Source organism: Sorex araneus, chromosome 2 (genome assembly GCF_027595985.1).
Source record: "Sorex araneus isolate mSorAra2 chromosome 2, mSorAra2.pri, whole genome shotgun sequence".
Classification (NCBI taxonomy): Eukaryota; Metazoa; Chordata; class Mammalia; order Eulipotyphla; family Soricidae; genus Sorex; species Sorex araneus.
The window spans coordinates 286,864,401-286,884,652 of NC_073303.1; the positions used below are offsets into that span (position 1 = coordinate 286,864,401).

The 20,252-nt window shown below is 35.5% G+C and overlaps 1 protein-coding gene across 1 annotated transcript in view; it reads right to left on the reverse strand.

Annotated features, from left to right (window-relative positions):
* The window catches only part of OSTN (osteocrin), a 39,042-nt gene that overhangs the window by 12,078 nt on the left and 6,712 nt on the right, over positions 1 to 20,252 (reverse strand). The window contains exons 2-3 of the mRNA XM_055127654.1: positions 16,363 to 16,461; positions 14,037 to 14,251 (exon numbers count right to left, since the gene is read on the reverse strand). Of these exons, the coding sequence (XP_054983629.1) occupies positions 14,037 to 14,251; positions 16,363 to 16,461 (314 nt within the window). The remainder of the gene's footprint in view (positions 1 to 14,036; positions 14,252 to 16,362; positions 16,462 to 20,252) is intronic.

Consider the following 20,252-nt stretch of genomic DNA (forward strand, 5'->3'; position numbering starts at 1 on the left):
CATTCATCATTTACTCATTCAAATAAATTTTTAAAATATGGTGCAGAAGTCTAATATTTGTATATTTTGCTCTATCTATATATCTATATCTCTATATCTTTATGTACTTAAAACTAAAATAGGAAAAAGTTATTTGGACACTTTGCTTGTATGAACTGCTATGTAACAGTACTGCACACTACAGCACATAGGTTAACAGGAATAACTGTGAAATGTAAATATTATCATTCAAAATTTGTCTTAGGACCAGAATGGAAAACTGTACTTTATGACTAATAGTCCCTCTGGTGACAAAACAATGGTATGACATGGCTTATATTTTATACCAGTTCAAAACAATCCACCTTTTCAACTCATATATATTCTGATAGCTTATGGACACAGAATATTAATTAAATACAAAGACAATGAAGTGTTTATACTTCACACAAAAATATAGACTTTGTATGCCAAATAGGTTTTTTTAAATTTATTTTTAATTTTGGAGCCACATATGGCTGTGCTGGGGCTTACTCCTTGCTCTGGACTCAGATATAACTCCCAGGGGGAACGGGGAATGATATGGGATCATACGGTGCTGAGGATTTGACTGCCATTGGCCATGTGCAATGCAAGTGTCTTGCCCCCCCACCCCCCGTATTATCTTTTTGGTCCCCAAATAGGCTTACACAGGTACACTTCTCTTGGCTTCCTTATATTATTATACTGCCTTTTCCACCACAAACAGATACTCTATAACATGTCCTTTCAGACATTTAACATCTATTAAAATCATATGGCTATACGTTTTCCATTTCTTAATTCTGTTAATTGGTTTTCTAAAGCAAATCAATCTTAGACTGTGATTCTTTGATAAACCAGTTATAAGAACAATGACAGGCCCAAATGAAGACTCCCTGCCCCCAATATTTGATGATAATTTATTTAATTTTTTAATTAATTTTAAAATGATAGTTTAGGTAACATGGTCACAATAGCATGAAAGTCTATGTTGTTTTTTTAAATGTAGAAAGCTACTCCCCCTTCACCACCACCAAATGTCCAAGATCCTCCAGCACTGCCCCTATGCCAGCTCTAGTGCCCCTTTTAATTTCCCTCTCTCCTCCCAGTTTCATAATCTGTATTTTGTAATCCAAAGCCAGGACTTTGTCATTATTTAGAAAAGTCTATTCCCTTAGTTTGTCTCTATACCACAGTTGAGTGAGATAATTTGATTTTTTTCATATATAGTTTAACAGCAGTATCAATCTCTTCCCTAAATGGAATTTGAAATCAATCTGGTCAGCACTGATGAAGTAATCTACAGAAGGTCCTTCCACACGCTCCCCCAGACCCCTTTCCTCTGATGCAAGGAAACTACCTGAAGTGTTCCTTCTTTTCTTTTGTTAATGATCTTTCCCCACCCTCTTTATTTTAAATTTTTTAAATTTAATTTAATTTTTCTAAAGTTGTTCACAATAATTCATTACATTTAGTATTTGAACAGCAGTCCCACCACCATTGCACTTTCCCACCACCATCTTTCGAATGTTTACATTCCGAATCCCAAACTGTGCCCCCAAAGCAGAACTGAAATGGTTAATTTTGTTGTATTGCTTGTTATTAATAATGCTAAATAATGCTAAAAATGGTCCAATAAACTTTTCTTAGAGGAAAGTGTAAGAAGATTGTAGTATTTCATCTGGAACCATTAAGCCCATGTATAAGAATTTACTAACGTGTTTGTTAAACCCCATCAAATATTGCATGCTATTCTTTAAATATATAAAATCTACCATTTTGCCATAATGTGTGTACATGTGGTGTGTGTGTGTGTGTGTGTGTGTGTGTGTGTGTGTGTGTGTGTGTGTATCGGGGCACAGGGACAGTGAGAAAAAGGGATAAATCCCAGGATCTCTTGAGAATTCTTTACTCATTGAGATATACCCCTTGCTTCAGTTTGTTTAGTTCTTGTAGAAACTTTCTATCTGCTTCACAGAGTGCCGCGTGATTCATGAACTGTTCAATAAAGCCAATTAGATCTTTAAAATTAATTCATTGGAGATTTTGTTATCATAACCATGATAGTGATGATAGTGGTTGAAGAGAATTCTTTTAATAGTTTCTTATAAGAATTTTCTAAGGATTTCTCTAATCATTAAGGAAGACTTATGTAATATTTCTCATTTACTTCATGTTGAATTTGGTACACAGATAATGCTATTCTCATGAAATGTGTTGATTTGCTGCTTTTGTTATTAGTTTGATTTCATCATCATCGGTAACATCTTTTTTGATAATAAAGTTTTATAATTCTTAGTTAAAGCTTAATTTGCAGATGAGTTCTTTATTAAATGTAGTAACTGTCTTAATTGTATACATCAAATAATGTAGTAGATCATTATTTATCTTGGGACAAAGTTTTAAACTTTCATATAAAAGTAAGGATAAAAAGCAAAAGGACAGTTACAGTCTGGGGTTTGGGATGATAAGAGGCAACCAATAAAAAGTAGTTATTTGGAAGAACCACTCAAGTTAATTTCAAACCATTTTCTATCATCATCCAGGCTTTTCAACTAGTATGAAGAAAGCATATAACTAGCACTTTGCTTTCTGAACCAGTTTTCTGTATTTCTTACTCTGACATCAAGCACATCTTGAACTAGACTCTTTGAACAGCGCCATGTAAGAGTTGGAAGGAGAGCAAATATCATGAAATTTCTAGCTTGGTATAGTTTTGGGGCATTTCTTTATAATGCATTAGAGGAGAAAATAAAATTTTAGGCTTTTTGTCTCTAATCTTTAGGCTGGTCATCAAGAAGGTCAATTATGTATGACAAAATGAAACAGAAATAGCTCTTTCCAGTTTTACCCTGAACAGTTTTTTGGGGTCACACCCAGCGATGCTCAAGGTTACTCCTGGGTCTTCACTCAGGAATCACTCTTTGTGTTCTTGAGGGATTATATGGGATGCGAGGATTGAACTAGGTCTGCCGCATGCAACCAAACGCCTAACTGGCTGTACTATTACTCTGGCCCCTTACCTGGAATTTTATGCTTGGTTTAATATAGAAAGTCTTGTCATTAGCACAGTGTCCCCCAAACTATTTAGTGTCCACATTGAGCGTTAGCTATAATATTTATATTTCTGATTAAGTACCTTTATTACATAGACTATTATTTTTTTCAAAAGCAGCTGATTTGTGTGGAAATGATAAGACTTAGAGTTAAACACCTTGACATTATAGCTAAGAAATTTCAGGGAAATATTTTTATCTCTCTGAAAGCATCAATAAAACAGGAGTAATAATTTCTTCTTAGTGTGTTACCTGAACTATAATAAAAGTGCCAGGATGGTAAAAATGTTTCTTCTTTCTTTTTATCAGCATCACCCAGAGGGTTTTTTTTTTATATATATTTTTCCTACCACTGACTTTGTTTCTTATTCTCTCAGCCCTTGCATAACCTTTACCTTTATATTTTTTTTAAAAAAATAAAAAGATTATTTATTATTATTATTGAATCACCATGAAAAAAGTTACAAAGCTTTCAGGTTTAAGTCTCAGTCATACAAAGATCAAACCCCCATCCCTTCACCAGTGCACATGTTCCACCACCAAGAATCCCAGTATACCTCCCATCCCTCCCCACCCCAAATTCCAAATAATAATAGTGAGTTTTCTGTTGAAATGACGAACCTTTACCACTCTTATTTCTCAAGTCTGTCTTCAGGTATGATACAGTATGATAAATATACAGTGCCTTTCATTTCATTTATATTATTTTAGAATATAGTTTATTCTGGGGGAGCTTCTTAAATTCATACTGTCCAGGGTCCACTTGTGTCTTCTATAATTTACCCAATTTGGGAGCCCCAGCATTACAGTATTTTAATACTTTCCAGAAACATGATGAAGAGTAACCGAAGCTTTAGCAATGTTTAAGTATGTAAGTTAAAAATGGTCAGGTGGAGTGTATTTCTCTGGACCCCCATGGTTGTGGGAATATCTAAAATGGTTTCCTCTGAGTTTGGTTATGACTCATAACAACAAAGGAAAAGAAAATGAGGGAAACAGAAATAAGGCTAGCAGCTAGTTACCTTTTACTCTAGTGTATCAGATTTATTTAATATTTGCAACTACAAAGTGGCAGTTCCAAATTTTTCTTCATAAAAGGGTAGGCTTGATCCTGGACTCCGTGAAGGTAAATTATTCTGGAGCAAGTGAAACTTTCACTGAGGAAAAAGTGGCATTTTTTCTTCACTTTCCTATTGAGGGGAATTTTCAGGAAAATCTATGAGATATGTCCCCATAAAAGATGGAAGACCTGTTCGAAGAGCATCTTTGATATTTAAAGGGCACAAAACTGTGAGAACTGACTAGACACAAGGAGAGCAAAGAAAGGGCTGCACAAGAAAACGTTTCACTTTCAGTGACCAGAGTCAAGGATGAGGTTTTTTTTTTTGTTTTGTTTTTTTTTTTTGTTTTTAAGATCGAGCATGTGGCTAGGGTGGCCAAGGTTAATTACAAAAGGGAGATTTCCTGAAAGGTTTTCTGCCAGGAGTTGATAAATGAGGTGACCTCAGCAGATGCTGGTGGCAGTGTCAAATGAAGATGCTGAGAGAAAGAGATGAAGACGAGTATCAAAACCGACCTGCCAGATGAGAAACATTGCTGGAGGCAAGGATAGAGCATTATTTGGCAAAGGTGGGGAATGAATGATTGTACAAATACATCTGTGGCAGGAGTCATTTTTGTGACTTTTCTGAAAGCAAAGAGCAGTGAAGCCACGTCATGATAGTATCAGTCAAATAAGAGAGTTCTTTCCCTCTGTGCATTTCACCCCTAGTACCGGAGAAGGCAACCAACTGTGGTAGAGGATTTGTGAGTTTCAGCTGATTAGAATTCCCTTCCAAGTGCAGTTTTCCTAAGTTGAGAAAAGGGGACCTTTTAATAATATTCAGAGTTCAGGAGGGATACTGAGGAACATTGGTGGTGGAGAATGAGCACTGGTGGAGAGATGGGTACTCAATCATTGTATGACTGAAACGTAATCACAAAATTTTGATACAGTCTTTAACTGTATCTCACGGTGATTAATTAAAAAATAATATTCAGAGTTCAAAGTAAGGCTTATTTGCGAGGTGGGGGGGGGGCAGAAAGATAGTACAGGGAGTAAGGTGTTAGGCTTGAAAGTGGATCTTTCACTCTCGTTGAGTCACTGATGACACATATGCTTCCCTGAGCACAGTAAGTAAGGAGTGATCTCTAAGCACAGAGCCAGGAGTAAGCTCTGAGCACAGCCTGTGTGACCCCAAACCAAAAAAAAAAAAAAAGCTTGTTTTGAGCCAGTCAAGATTGGTAGCACTATTGTACAAATTATATAGGTCCAGGGCAGCAAATTTTGCTCCAGAACAGTATTATTGAAATAACCAATGGAAAGAAAAGGACTCCACAGTACATACTTTAAAAAAAAATGTTATTCCGCCCCACAGGCATTCAAACTTATTAACTAGAACTTGTTGTCTTCTATGTCTTAAATAAAATTAAAAGCAACCACTAAGATTGTCGATCACATTGCAAGAATGAAAATTCCTTTGCTTATTTTTATTTAAAAATAATCAAAAATGAATAATAAAAATGATTATTCTATCTCTGGGGAGGTTTTAGAATCATCATATGATGCTCAGGGGCTATTTCTGGTTCTATGCTCAGGAGTGACAAAGTGCTCAGGAGTAGTGTCAAAGGACACTACTGACGGAGACCACATGCAGGGATCAAAATGGGGTTGGCCACATGTAGGGCAATCACCATAACTCCAATAATGTCTCTCTGACCCTTGCTTGCAATTTTTAATAATATTCTTAAATTCATAATTTATTTTAGCAATAGACAGAACTGCATTTCAGAAGTTGTTCTATTACCAATTAATTTAGAGATATTTTGATATTTTTTTTAGCTTTGAACTTTTAGGAATTTTATTTATTTAAAAACAATGGTATGGGCTGAAGCCATAGTTGAGTGGGTAGGGCAATCTGCCTTGCATGGGGCTAACCAGTGTTCGATCCTCAGCATTCCATACAGTCCCATGAGCACTGCCAGGAGTAATTCCTGAGTGCAGAGCCAGGAGTGACTCCTGAGCATCGCTGGGTGTGAGCCAAAAACAAAACAAACCATCAAACAAAAACAATAGTGGCCCATAACAAATGCTTTTGAACTCAAAGATTAATTCGTGGATAAAATCTTTAGAGAGAGAATATGAAAAACAAATCTCAGCTTTATTACTTTCTCATGGTTAGTAGTAAAAGAGTGAGACTATTTCCTGAGGATAAAAATTGGTGGCACATACATAAAAACAATAACAAAGAAGTATTGGTGTATCAAGTTGCAAGTTAAAGTAATAAGATATTTTCTTATTACTTATTTTTCTGCTTTGTAAAAAAACAAAGCAGAAAAAACATAAGCAATATTGAGATTCAGGCACTAAAGTTATTATCTCATATAATGTGACAAAATAGTAACAAATTCTTTCCATGTAATATAGCCTTTATTAGAAAAATTACTCTAACTTTTTGGAGCCATTTTGATCAAAATAGTTGTAAAAACTCAACTACCTATACTTGGTATAAAACTGTAAATACCTTTCTATTGACTTTAATATTTATTTAAGTGATGCTAAAGTATATTTGTAATATGGGTTATAGAGATAGCTTAGTGAATAGGAGCATATGCTTTTCATATCGGAGACCTGGGTTCAATTCCTTCATAGCATGGAACCCTGAGCACAGTCAATTAGTGATTTCTGAGCACTGAGTTAGGAGTAGTACCTGAGTACTAGCAAATATGGGTTAAAAAATGAAAAATATTTATAACATGATAAAAAATATTGAAGATTAACCTTATTATATCTTGAAAGAACTTTAGAATACTTTGTTAATATTCAAAAATATATACAGAAATAATTTATGCAATAGCTGTTATTTTCATTGTTTTATAATTCTAGGTAAAAATCCAAATTTGATAATTTTAAAAATGAGAACAAGAATTTTTCATTAAAAATCAAACTTGAATAAAAAAACGTAAAAGTATCTTTGGAGTTTAATTTGGAGAACTAAAACATTCAATAAAAACAATTTCAGTATATCTAAAATATGGAATACTCATAAATGTAATAAAACTATTAATATGTTAATACATATTCTAAATAAACTCCAAGTTAAAAAGTTTAATATTGAAGATTGTCCTTGCTGCTAAATTCTGTATCACTGTCTTCCCGTTGCTCATCGATTTGCTCAAGTGGGCACCAATAATGTCTCTATTGTGAGACTTGCTATTGTTTTTGGAGTATAGGATATGCCATGGTAGCTTGCCAGGCTCTGCCGTGTGGGCGAGATACTCTCGGTAGCTTGCCTGGCTCTCCAAGAGGGACGAAAAAATCAAACCGGGGTCGGCATCCTGTAAGGCAAATGCACTACCCGCTGTGCTATCGCTCCAGCCCCAAAGGACCAAGTCTCTGTATTCTAATGATGGTCATGAAAGCAAGTTAATGAATCTAGAACTTGGGGTTTCTTAATTTTTCAAACTCATAAGAAAACTTCCATATAATTGCACAAATTTTGCTTGCACTTTCTACCTTCTAGAAAAATTGAAGATGAAGAGAACATTAGAGTAAAAGGGAAAAAGAAAAATGATTATTATTTAGCTCCTAAGATGATTATCAGTCTACAAAACTCATTTTATATTTCATACATTAAACAGGAGCTTTGTAATCTGGTTCCATAGATACTGACTAAGGTTTTAAGAGCTTTAAGAGAGAACAGTAATAATAGTTGTTGATTACAGTATCCTATGTCACCTCAATTCTCCTTTCCAATTTCACTTTCTACTTCTCAGATGACAGTTTATCCATATGTTGATTTTTAGCCCTTCCAAGAACAGACCTTAAATTTAAAAAATTCCTTATCACCACCTTATTGTCATTTCTTTCTAACAGCATAGTTTTTCTTAATTTCTTAAGCCTTTTCAAAATGGTTACCAGTTACTGGGGTCAAAATATGAATTGTTTTGTAATTATTATTTTGAATTACTGCTAAAATTTAGAAGTCATTTTTCACTTTCTGTAAAACTACTGAGAAAAACACACATCTTCAGAACTTACCTTATTTTATTTATTTCTCTCACTTCTTATAAGATTAATTTATATGTCAAAAGATTTTATTCTAGCCTCCATAGCTTGTGATATATAGTGTTATTTTACTAGTCTTGCCATAAAGTACGTTTACTTACTCTAAGATAGAGTCTGTTATTTAATTCAAAGCACTGCACTGTAGCACTGTTGTCCTGTTGTTCATCGATTTGCTTGAGCGGGCACCAGTAATGTCTCCATTGTGAGACTCGTTGTTACTGTTTTTGGCATATCAAATAAGCCACGGGTAGCTTGCCAGGCTCTGCTGTGCAGGCGGGATACTCTCGGTAGCTTGCCGGGCTCTCTGAGAGGGACGGAGGAATCAGACCCAGGTCGGCCTCGTGCAAGGCAAACGCCCCTACCCGCTGTGCTATTCCTCCAGTCCAATTCAAAGCTTGGTTATTAAAATTACCATGAATTTTTATAGACAAATATATATTATATTTCATTGAAAATATAATTGAAATACCATTTTATTTAAAAAAATAAATAATAATTTAATTAAGTAATTACTACCCCATTCATGATATTCTTCTACATCTCAACTTTAAAACAATTTGTTTGAATCAGAGCCTCCCAAAGTATGACTGGTTAGTAACTCTATTTTAGGGGGTCATACTTACTCTTTGCTCTGCTTGCTGGGATCATTCCCTGTATAAGTTTGAAGATCATATATGATGCTAGTGATCTAACCTGAGTCAACTGCATGCGAGACAAATGTTACAAATATATTCGATAGTACAAATTTGCTGTACTATCTTTCTAGCCCTAAAGAAATCTGTCTTATGACTTCACTTTTTCATCAAATTTATTGAAGACACTGGATTGTTTTTTGCCATCATTTTCCATAATGTGAATTTTGTCTTTTGTCTTGCATTAGTCATTCTGAAGTTACTTCTCTGTTATCCATACTTCCAGAAAATTGGTAGGTGGAGAATTTGGAAACTATTAAAACAAATTCCTATTGTTTTAACATTTCTATTGAAACAGAGATAGGACTATTGTTTCTGGCAATATAAATTCCTTGGTAGCATGTGGTCTTTTATCAGGAAGTACATAGTGACTTTTATTTTCCTTCTTGTGATATTCACAGCAATTGACGAATATTGTCTAAATCCTTAACTCTTAACTTCATTTTAGTTTTCAGAACAGAAATATTCTATCATAAATTTTAAACATTTATTGACTGAAATTTTACAAAGTGGAAGATTCTATCATGTCTTTATGACTTTAATTGTAATCATTCTATAAAAAAAGATCACACCTCATCCAATATTAGATTTCTGGTGGTAAAAATAAGGAAATTAGGTTTAATGTTTTCTTAATTTACTAGTTTTCAGGACAATGAATTGACTATTAAAATTTCATAAAAGTAAACTGCTGTTCAAAAAAACTTTTTGTTTTGTTTTAAACAGACTTCATAGTCTGTGCTTAGTGATTTTAATGATGCCCAAATTGTTATACTTTGGTCAGTTGCAAGCTCTTGTTTCCTTGAACTCTGAACTTGCCTTAACTATAGAAAGTTTTCTGCTCAAACCTGTACCTAAAGATTTTGTTTTCTCCCCCAACCACTTTTTTCAGGGACATAGTTTCTATAGGTGAGAAATGACAAAGATCAAAGACAATATGGGCACTAAGCATACTTATTTCCTTTATACTACGGATTATATTCATTATACAAATTGAATCCTGAACTTGTGCTAATAGTTGTTTAGGAATATGAGTTCACACTAATATAAATGGCTCATGGATATTTTTAAATCATGAGGTGTTTAAGACCAGAAATTTTTAAATTTTATTTTACATATCCAATTTTTATTTATATTATATCTATGAAGTTCAGTTATTCTTAGCAACAGGAATGACGATTATAATGCCAAATATTTATGTGCTGTTCTTAAATAGATAATCAATGATTTCAGAATTGCAGTATTAAAACAGTTATCAGCAACATATGTCTCAAAGGGCTGGAGAGATAGCACAGCGGTTGGGCGTTCGCCTTTCACACGGCTGACCCGAGTTTGATTCCTCCGCCCCTCTCGGAGAGCCTGGCAAACTACCAAGAGTATCGAGCCAGCGCGCCAGAGCCTGGCATACTGGGTATGCCAAAAGCAGTTAACAATAAGTTTCTCAATGAGAGACGTTGCTGGTGCCCACTCGAACAAATTGATGAGCAACAGGATGACAGTGACAGTGATATATCTCAAAATATTTTTTAAAACTTTTGCCTCTCTGGCATTATTTTCTTAAATATTTCACTAGGAGGTATAGTCATGTCATTGTCAGTGCTATGGTATTAAAGTTGGAGGCACAAAGAGCGAACTTTATGTGCTAATGAAAACAGATTGAAGTTCTACTGCTGCAAGCTAAAGAAAGCCAAGACTTATTGGTAGCTACCAGAGTAGTGATGAGGTGAGGAATATCCTATCGTAGGTTTCCGAGGCAGCATACTCTGCTCTACTCAGGGATCTATGAGTGGGACTCAGGGTACCATTTGGGATGTCAGGGATGGAACCAAATGGGTTATGTGCAAGGCAAGCATCCTATCCACTGTACTCTGGCCCCAGCCCTCTGCTGAGAACTTAATCACAATACCTAGTCTTCAGAAATATGACACAACAAATTTTTTATTGCTTTAAACCACAGAGTTTGTGGTACTTTGTCCCCACAATCCCAGAAAGCAAATATACTCTTTCAGATTATTTAACCAGTTTTCACAATCAGATAAAAATCATGTTTCTATAATAAATCCATGTTTCACATATGTCCATATATAGTTATTATCTTCTACAAATCTGTTTCAATGGTTATACATAGAAACATTATGATATATTCAGGATATATTGACATTGGGATATCTTTTCATTCATTTGAAAAAAAAACTATGCTTAAAAATTTAGGCCCTTTTAAAAAGTTTTTTCTTATATTCTTTAGAAAAGAATGTATTCAATTTAGTTTGTGATTTTTTTAAAATTTATGTCCCCCCAAAATTATCTGTATAATTTCCTTTTACTTCCACTAAATAGAATGAAGCAATCAAAAGCTAATTCTAAATTTTATGTTCTGTTACTATGGTCCCTGAATTATTAGATGCATTGATTTATCTATTTTCAAAATTTATCCTGCTTTTTCACTTCTGATTATAAAATAATTATAAAGTTATAAAATCTAGTATTGTAGATTAATTTAGATTAAAAAAGCCTATACTGTTCCCTTGTATCAATTACTATATTCTACTAAAGATTCCTTCTGTTTTTGTTTTGTTTTGCTTCCTAAAGTCCCCTGCTGCTGTTCATTACACCTAGAACTGCTACTGATTGGAACTGTTAAAAGGCAAAGATGATTGGCTGGTTGCTGAATCATTTAATTGTAGGACTAATAAGAAGTGTTCTCTCTGGGACCTAAAGGAAATAGTGACATCAGAATATTGTGTAAAAGAAACGCCTTTTTTTTGTAATTTAATAATTTTCGAATGTATAAAATTTATAGCCTAGTTCTCCCTCTGGGAGGACCTGGCAAGCTACTGAGAGTTTCCTGCCCACATGGGAGAGCCTGGCAAGCTCCTTGTGGTGTATTCATATATAAAAACAAGTAACAATGATGGGTCTCATTCTCCTGACCCTGAAAGAGCCTCTAATGGGGCACCATTGGGAAGGATGAGTAAAGAGAGTCTTCTAAAATCTCAGGGCTAGGACGAGTGGAGATATTACTGAGACTGCTCAAGAAAAATTGATGATCAATGGGATGGCAATGAGGATGAAGATGATTTATCTCTATTATTAGACAATTTAGACTAGAGCAATAGCACAGCAGGTAGGGTGTTTTCCTTGCATTTGGCCGACCCAGATTTGATTCCTCCATTCTTCTTGGAAAGCCTGGCAAGCTACCGAGAGCATCCCACCCGCATAACAGAGCCTGACAAGCTACTCATGGCATATTCAATATACCAAAAACAGTAACAAGTCTCACAATGGAGACATTACTGGTGCCTACTCCAGCAAATCGATGAACAACGGGATGATAGTGTGACAGTACTACAGTGCATTAAGTATATTAGACTATTTAAATATAGCACATGGCATTCTTTTCCTGGCAATCACTATTTCCCATTGATTGCAAAGTCATAATAATTTTTGTGATATCTCTCCAGTCCTTTTGGATACCCAAAGAATTCCATATATTTAGTTACTCAAGAAATGTAAGATCACAGCTGGACTGTGTGATTCCTTGTAAACACCCTATAATAAACAAGGTATAAGCCCGAAAACAAATCCTGTTGAACTCCATAACCATAACCAGCATTTTACGTGGCAGGCTGTGTACAGAAACCATGGTTAAGTGTGTGAAGTCTCACTATGTACTGTGGCCAAGTGTATAAGTATGTGATTTGTCACCCTGGCAAGCACCACAGTTGAAAATCAATATGTGAGTATCACAGCTAGGTGTGTATTCACTCCCTGGGCACTATAGTAATACCAACAACGAAAGGAAGTAGGAGAAGCTGGGAGGGAATAAAGAAAAAAACTTCCTGGGACTGGGAGATGGCCAGGTGTTAGATCAGACTCTAGCACTTATAAGACCTTGAGTTCAATCTCCAGTGCCTCTTCATGGGCCTCTAAGCATTGCCAGGAATAGCCCCCATTTAAAAAAAATGATTCTGCACAAATAACACAGCTAAAAATTTAACTTATACACACATGAGTTGTAACTTCATAATTTTGGTGGGGGTTTGTGTCACACCTGCTGTGTTCAGGGCTTATTCCTGATTCTCCACTCAGATCACTTCTGATGGAAGTGATTCTTTCTTTCTTTCTTTCTTTCTTTCTTTCTTTCTTTCTTTCTTTCTTTCTTTCTTTCTTTCTTTCTTTCTTTCTTTCTTTCTTTCTTTCTTTCTTTCTTTCTTTCTTTCTTTCTTTCTTTCTTTCTTTCTTTCTTTCTTTCTTTCTTTCTTTCTTTCTTTCTTTCTTTCTTTTTGAATCATCATGAGCTACAGTTGTCATACAATGATCGAACACCCACCAGTGTACATTTTCCACCACCAGTGTCCCCAGTATCCCATCCCCTCATCCCACCCCTCCCCCTGCTTCTGTGGCAGACAATTCCCCTCTACTCTCCCTATACTTAAAAAAATATTTTACTGAATCACCATGAGATATAGTTACAAGCTTTCATGTTTGAGTTATAATCACACAATGACCAAACATCCATTCCTCCACCAGTGCACATTCCCCACTACCAATATCCCCAGTATATTCCCCCTTTCCCATCTTCCCACTGCCTCCATTGCAGACAATTTCCCCCATACTCTCTCCTTTTGGGCATTATGTTTGCAATACAGATACTGAGAGGTCATCATGTTTGGTCCTTTATCTACTTTCAGCACACAACTCCCATCCCAACCAATCCCTAGGAGAGTTCATTTTAAGACCATACAGGGTGGTTATCAATGTACTCTATTACCGAGTCATCTATATTTTTTAGAAAGTTTGGTATCTAGGGTAAAAATCAAAATGGTATTCTGGCGACCTTGCACTAAATAGAAAACTCAGTTATTCGGAGCTTTTATCCCACAGCACATATATTCCATCAGCCTTCCAAATTCTATATTGTTCTATAAAATTATTTTATATCTGCACACAATGGAATTTCCTCAAGAAGATTTATGATAAAATATCAATGAATACCATACTTACCATTTTCTCCTCAATAATAAAATTTTATTATTAATTTCATGGGCTAGCAGACATACTGCAAAATCAATTCAATTCAGCTACAATGTTTTCATTATTTTTACATGTAGACTTCTCTTTTTTTCTGGCCCCAGAGTAAAAGAGTTAGAAAACAAAGTATTATTTCTCTACCCATTCACTTACCTCTGTTTACCTTTATGTTCTATAGATCCAGCAGAAAGTCTGTCCAGAGGAGAACCAAAACCAGAGAAGCTCCTTTTTTTCTTTGTTTCAATCACGTCATTTTCCAAAGACACAAGTTCATCGAGAAGCAAGAGTTTTGCTGCCAGATCAGTGGCTGATTTCTCTTCACTGACTGTGGGTGGTGACTGAACATCTGTGACTCCAGAATTAAAAGCCTTTTGGGAAGGAAAGTCCATTTCATTCATCAAAAAAAAAAAAAAAAAAACACCTGGAAACCTCAAGTTTTTACAATTGTCTGCACTTGACTTGTGCTACCTTAAATTGAGGTGTTTGTCATGAAACTTGATCTTTTGTGCTCCAAGAGAGAATGAGCTTTCGGGCCAAAGAGACACAGGTGAAATACATAAAAAATAAATGAAAATAAAACAAATTATGCACATGCATATATGTACACACAGATACATACACACACATACACACAGAGGATGTCCACACTCCAGATCTGGCACTAAAATAAAACATAAAATTTAAAGTTTCTTTCAGATGCTTTCCCAGTAAGAACTGGTTCTTTCCTGCTTCTTTATCTATAATTCTTTCATCATTGAATGCATCACATGTTCCTTGCATTAGTAGGTTACCATATATTAATAATTTGTTAATTATTATAAATAATCATTATGCTTTATTATCATTATTATGGTTTCTATTATCATGATCATTATATTTATAGTATTGCAAATACTATAAATATGATAGTTTATTTATTATTATTTATTATTATTGCTGCTTTTAGATTTACTTTGAGAGAATACCTGTGTCTAAACTTTTATTTCTATTTGATGCCTAGCCCAGAATTTTTCTAATAGTAATTAATAGATTTCTAATACAAAATCATTGAATTCTGACAAAAACAACAACAAGCTAAACATCATGCCATTTCCCTCTTATGTACACTTGTTTACTGAATCAAGACAGTTCTACATGAGACATAAAGAAATAGTGACAACTAAGCTATAGTGTCTGCTCTAGGGCATTTATTTTCTTCACTCATGTGATTTATTAGCAAATATTAATGAGTGCCTACCGTAAGAACTATCCCAATGGTTTTATTCTTTGGTGCAAAACTTTTTATTTGGTACTAGTTTGTCATCTACATTTCCAAATTGTAGTTCATCCCAGTCATAAAAGGGTAGGTATCTACTCGGCTTCCTCCTTTTTTGGGTACCATTATAGCGTCTTTAAAATGGTGGGGCCAGAGAGATAGAACAGGGACACTGGGCCTGAAGTGCGTGCCTTAAAGTGACTGAGCCAGCTTCAAGCTCCAGCTCTACATGATATTCCAAGCACTGCGGAGTATTAACCCGAGCGTCACCAGATGTCTCTGGGTGATTACCCAGCATAACATCCTCTCTGCCTTCCCTTTGAACCTCAGGTCTTGTGGGCTGAATATCCAAACACCCCCTTGGCACCTCAGCCCCATTAGGAAAGAAAAATGCTTTTAGTAAATTTTTGTTGGTCCTTCAGGAGATACGACTTTTGCAAGAGCCTGAGAATATTCTCCCAAGTGAAAAATGTTAGTTCTCCAGATCTTTTCCCTCTTTCCCTTGAACCACACGCCCCCACGTGCTCTTCTTAGCTAGACTCTCTCTTCATTTCCTCTCTCTTTCTTAATGCTTTTCCTTCATTCTATTTCTGTCCTTATTTTATTCTAGTAAAACAAAAAATATGGCATTCTCCAAACCTTTTTTTAATCATTGAGTCAAATACTTTTAGTCTGATACATAACCTCAAAGTGGTGGAGTCTTCTCTTCCCTAAAACCATCATGTTGATTTACATCTGTCCTTCCTGGAAAATCTTTTGCCCCACGTTTTTTTCTAATTCCCATAAGTAATGGCTTATATAAGGTCCTCTGTACTGCTTGGTGTACATTATTATCTTTTAAAAAAAGAAGACCACTGGCATGAGAAAGACAGTGTAGTGGGTAAGGTGTTATTTGTTTGATTTTGTGTTATCACCATTTCTCCCTGCTTGTCAACTGCTCTTAATACTGACACTAGTAGAAATGACTTATGCTCATTGGTCAGGGGCCAAAGAAATAGTCCAGAGGCTTAAGGGCACTTTCTTGTACATGCCTGATCCAGGTTCGGTCTCTTGCACACTATATGGTTCCCCAAGACCCCTCCAGAAACGACCATTTCCGAGAGCAGAACAAGAAATAAGTCCCGAGCACTGTGGATAGGACCCAAACCCAAAATAAAGCAAGCCTCTCCACCCCCCCCAAAAAAAAAAGAAACCCAGTAATTCCCTTAAGCTAATTCTCATTACCTCTGTCGTTATATCCATGGAGAGAACTTTTCCTGAACTCCACACTATCAGTGTCACAGCCAGGATGAAATGTGCATTGGCCAATCTCCAGTCCAGCATCTAACGGGCAAATATGTTAGGGTTAACATTTGGTACAATTAGTTTGAGCATATGAACACTGAAAACAATAAACGCTTCTACAAAGCTAATTAAAGGGAAATGACTATAAATCATCCAGCTTCCGGAGCACATCTCTGCTCAACTTCTATAATACATAATACGTAATAGAAGTTACCCATGTCCCCGAATGAATTCTATTGTTGAATCATTTCCATGAGTTTGTGTGTTTTCAGATAGACTAGAGTTATAGACTAGAGTTCTGTGGCCGTAATCATAATATAATTCCAAGTAACTCAGATCTGGGGAAATCTAGTTTGTATAAATTTATTTTCTAACCTGGAGTATAACCTCATGTACTTAAAGGAAAGTGGATAAAGTTGCTCAGGTTAGGAGAGAACTTGAGGGTTCTTTGGTGAACCAGAGAAAATGGGCCATATCTAAAAGCATCTAACTAAAATTTCAAAAATAATCACACATATTTAAAGCAAGTAGTTTTATGACCTTGTGTTATATAAGGATTTATTTTATGTTTTCTTTTTAAGACAGACTTCCTGAATGCTTGGAAGTCTCTTAGATACAGCACTTATGGTTAAGTACTTGGACCCAGCCCTGTAGCACTAGGAGCTGTCAGGACCACCAGGGCCATTTTGTCCAGCCTTGTTAGGGAGACAGGATGGAGCCAGCTGTGCTGGGGATCAAACTCAGGACACTGTGCCTGCACTCCACACCTTTGTGTTGTCTCTCAGGGCTAAGGGTCTTACAGATTTTTAGCATTTTCAAATTGAAAATTTCTGTTTAATGTAGAACAAACACACTAAAATATTAAAAAATGAAATGTCTTTGATGTACACAAAGTTATGGCTTTAGAATAGTTAAGTAACTGCAATAATAAAATTGAAAAACTGAAGACAAGAGTAAAAGTGAGCTGTAGTTAGGAATGACTTTTCATAGAAGGGATATTAAACTGCCAACTGAGCATGCAACCTATTTAATGAAAATAAAGATAAATATACCATCTTGAAGATGTAAATTTGGAAAAAACTTGCGATTGACATTTGAAATGTTAGAATGATGTCATAGACAGAAAACATATGATGCTGAGTATAGTTGGATATGGACCATATTCTAAAAGATTAAAATAATTTCATTCCTGTAACCTATTTATTTATACTTTAGTGTATACATATATATATTCCAGAAAAAAATCTTACTTTTTTATAAGTAGGCAGCATCTGAATAATTTTAAATAATACATAATTTCATTGTTTATCAGTTGAAATATATTTCTACTATGTATTTAAAAGTAAATTATTTAAATATATGTGATATATATTTATATGCATAGATTTCAAATAAATGTTACGGGTTAGATAAGGAGAAGTTGCAGAACAACACATATGGCACGGTGCCAATTATCTAAATTGAAAATACACAAAGCAGTTCCATGTACTTAGAAAATTATGCATTTAAATGAGTATAAACAGGGCTGGAGGGATAGCACAGCCGGTAGGGCATTTGCCTTGCACGTGGCCGACCCGGGTTCGATTCCCAGCATCCCATATGGTCCCCTGAGCATCTCCAGGAGTAATTCCTGAGTGCAGAGCCAGGAGTAACCCCTGTGCATCGCCAGATGTGACCCAAAAAGAAAAAAAATGAGTATAAACAAATGGAACTTAATTCAAGACTAAGATTGCCTATGTAGAAGGAGAAAAGAAAATAAGATTATAGAAAAAATCAAATAGACTCAATTTTTATTTAAAACTTTAAAGCAAAGATATGAAATTCCATATATCAATAAAGTGTGTGATTTTTATATTTATAATATAATAATATGATACAATGGAAAAATACTAAGAATTCAACAGTTACCCTCAAAATTCACAGATTAAAAATTCCTTTCCCTTCCCTCCACTCCCTTCCCTCCCTCCCTTCCTTCTTCTTCCCTCCTTTCTCTCCCCTCCTCTCTCCCCTCCCCTAACCCCCTCCCCTCCCCTCCTCTCCCCTTCTGTTCCCTTCCCTTCCCTTCTTTGCAACAAGAGACAGTGCTAAGTGGTTACTTCCAGCTCTGTGCTTAGGGATCATTTCTGAAAGAGCATAGTTTGAGCATAGGTCAAACCCTTTGCTCTTAGGGTGCCTTCTCTCCCAGGGTCTATATGCATTGCTGGGGATTGAATTGAGGTCAGTTGCATGCAGTGCAAATGTCTTAGCCCTTGTACTACCTCTCTGGTACACATTGTCTTTTTCTTAGAAATTCAACCACTGAAATACATTTATTTCCTTCTAATTTTGCTGATGTTTCTGATTTCCAACATGATAGAGGATATATTAAGAAAATGATTGTATTTTTAAGTCACTATATTTCTGGCATATATTTTTATAAAAATAACCCTATCATTCAATCAAAGATAAACTACAATTGTGGTGTTTTTCTTTCTTATTTTTATCACATTCAAAACAGTTTACAAAACGTGAAATTGTCCAATTTATAGACCTTTCCATCTGGATTTCCCCTAGCTATTTTTACGAACATTTTATGAATCAGGTTTCTCTTCATCTCTGCAGTCTCATAAATGAAACAGGATGATGGGCGTTTAAAATATTGATGATTATGTCTGAGACATGTATTTTTGTGCTTGGGTGTATATAGGAAAAAGTCATAATGTATCATCTTACAGATAACCACATCCTGAATATTTGGATTAAGGAGATGTAAAAATAAATGCTGAGTTTAAATACACACGTTTAATGGTTGAAAGCCATGCTTGTAGTCAGTTAACTAAAAGGCCAAGTTCCTAAATCTGGCATTTGGTACACTAATGAAAACAAACACTCTGGCACCTGCTACACAAAAGACATTTGATTAACTAGTTGAAACTTGATTGCTACAAAATTAGAAACAGAGGAAATTATAGGGAGGGAAGGAAAAGACTAGGTTCAGCTCCATTTCCCTATTTTGTTGATAGTGGATAAATATAGCCCGTGATTTAAGTCCGCTCTGCCCCATGTATACTCTAGATCACAAAAGGAACACTTAGGCTGATCACTGTATGAAGAGACCAAGGGGAGATTTGTCATTTTTTTCAGTTCATTAATAATTTTTACTGGGTGATTTTTGAGTAACCCTTCTCTGGATACCGAAAAACTTCAAGAGACAGAGGTCATGAAGTCTGCCTCATAAAAACATTTGGGGTGCTCTTCAATACTGTGGTTTTTTGAACCAAGTTTAACAATATCCCGGGCTTACTCCTGGCTTTGCACTAGGGGTCACTCCTGAGAGTGCTTGGGGTACCATATGGGGTACCAGGGGTCAAATCTCATACGCTGCAAACTCCTTGTCCTCTTTAATATCTCTCCAGCACCCTTTTAACTCATTTTTATCCTTCTTATATGGTGTGTGTGTGTATTTTTACTTGTAACGGACTACATCATATATGATGTGGTATCTTAACCTCTGTTTCTAAGACAGTTCCCATATAAGTCTTCACTATATCCTGAAAGAATGCATCTTCCAAACTCTAACTGGAGTAGTAGAGGAAGAGCTATGTGAATTTTTTCATTTGTTTGTGATATAACATATTTAGAACACTGAATGCAGGTTCAGGGATGTGGTGGTCTTACCGTACACGTGTGAGACTGTGGGCTAGATTCTTGAAAACACACATATTTTCAGAACAAAATAAACTTTCATACTTCCTCTGAACACCAAAGAGAAAATTTAACTTCATGCTTTGGCATTTGGGAACTTTACACAGGATTGATCCCAGAGCACAGAGCCAGGAATAAGCCCTAAA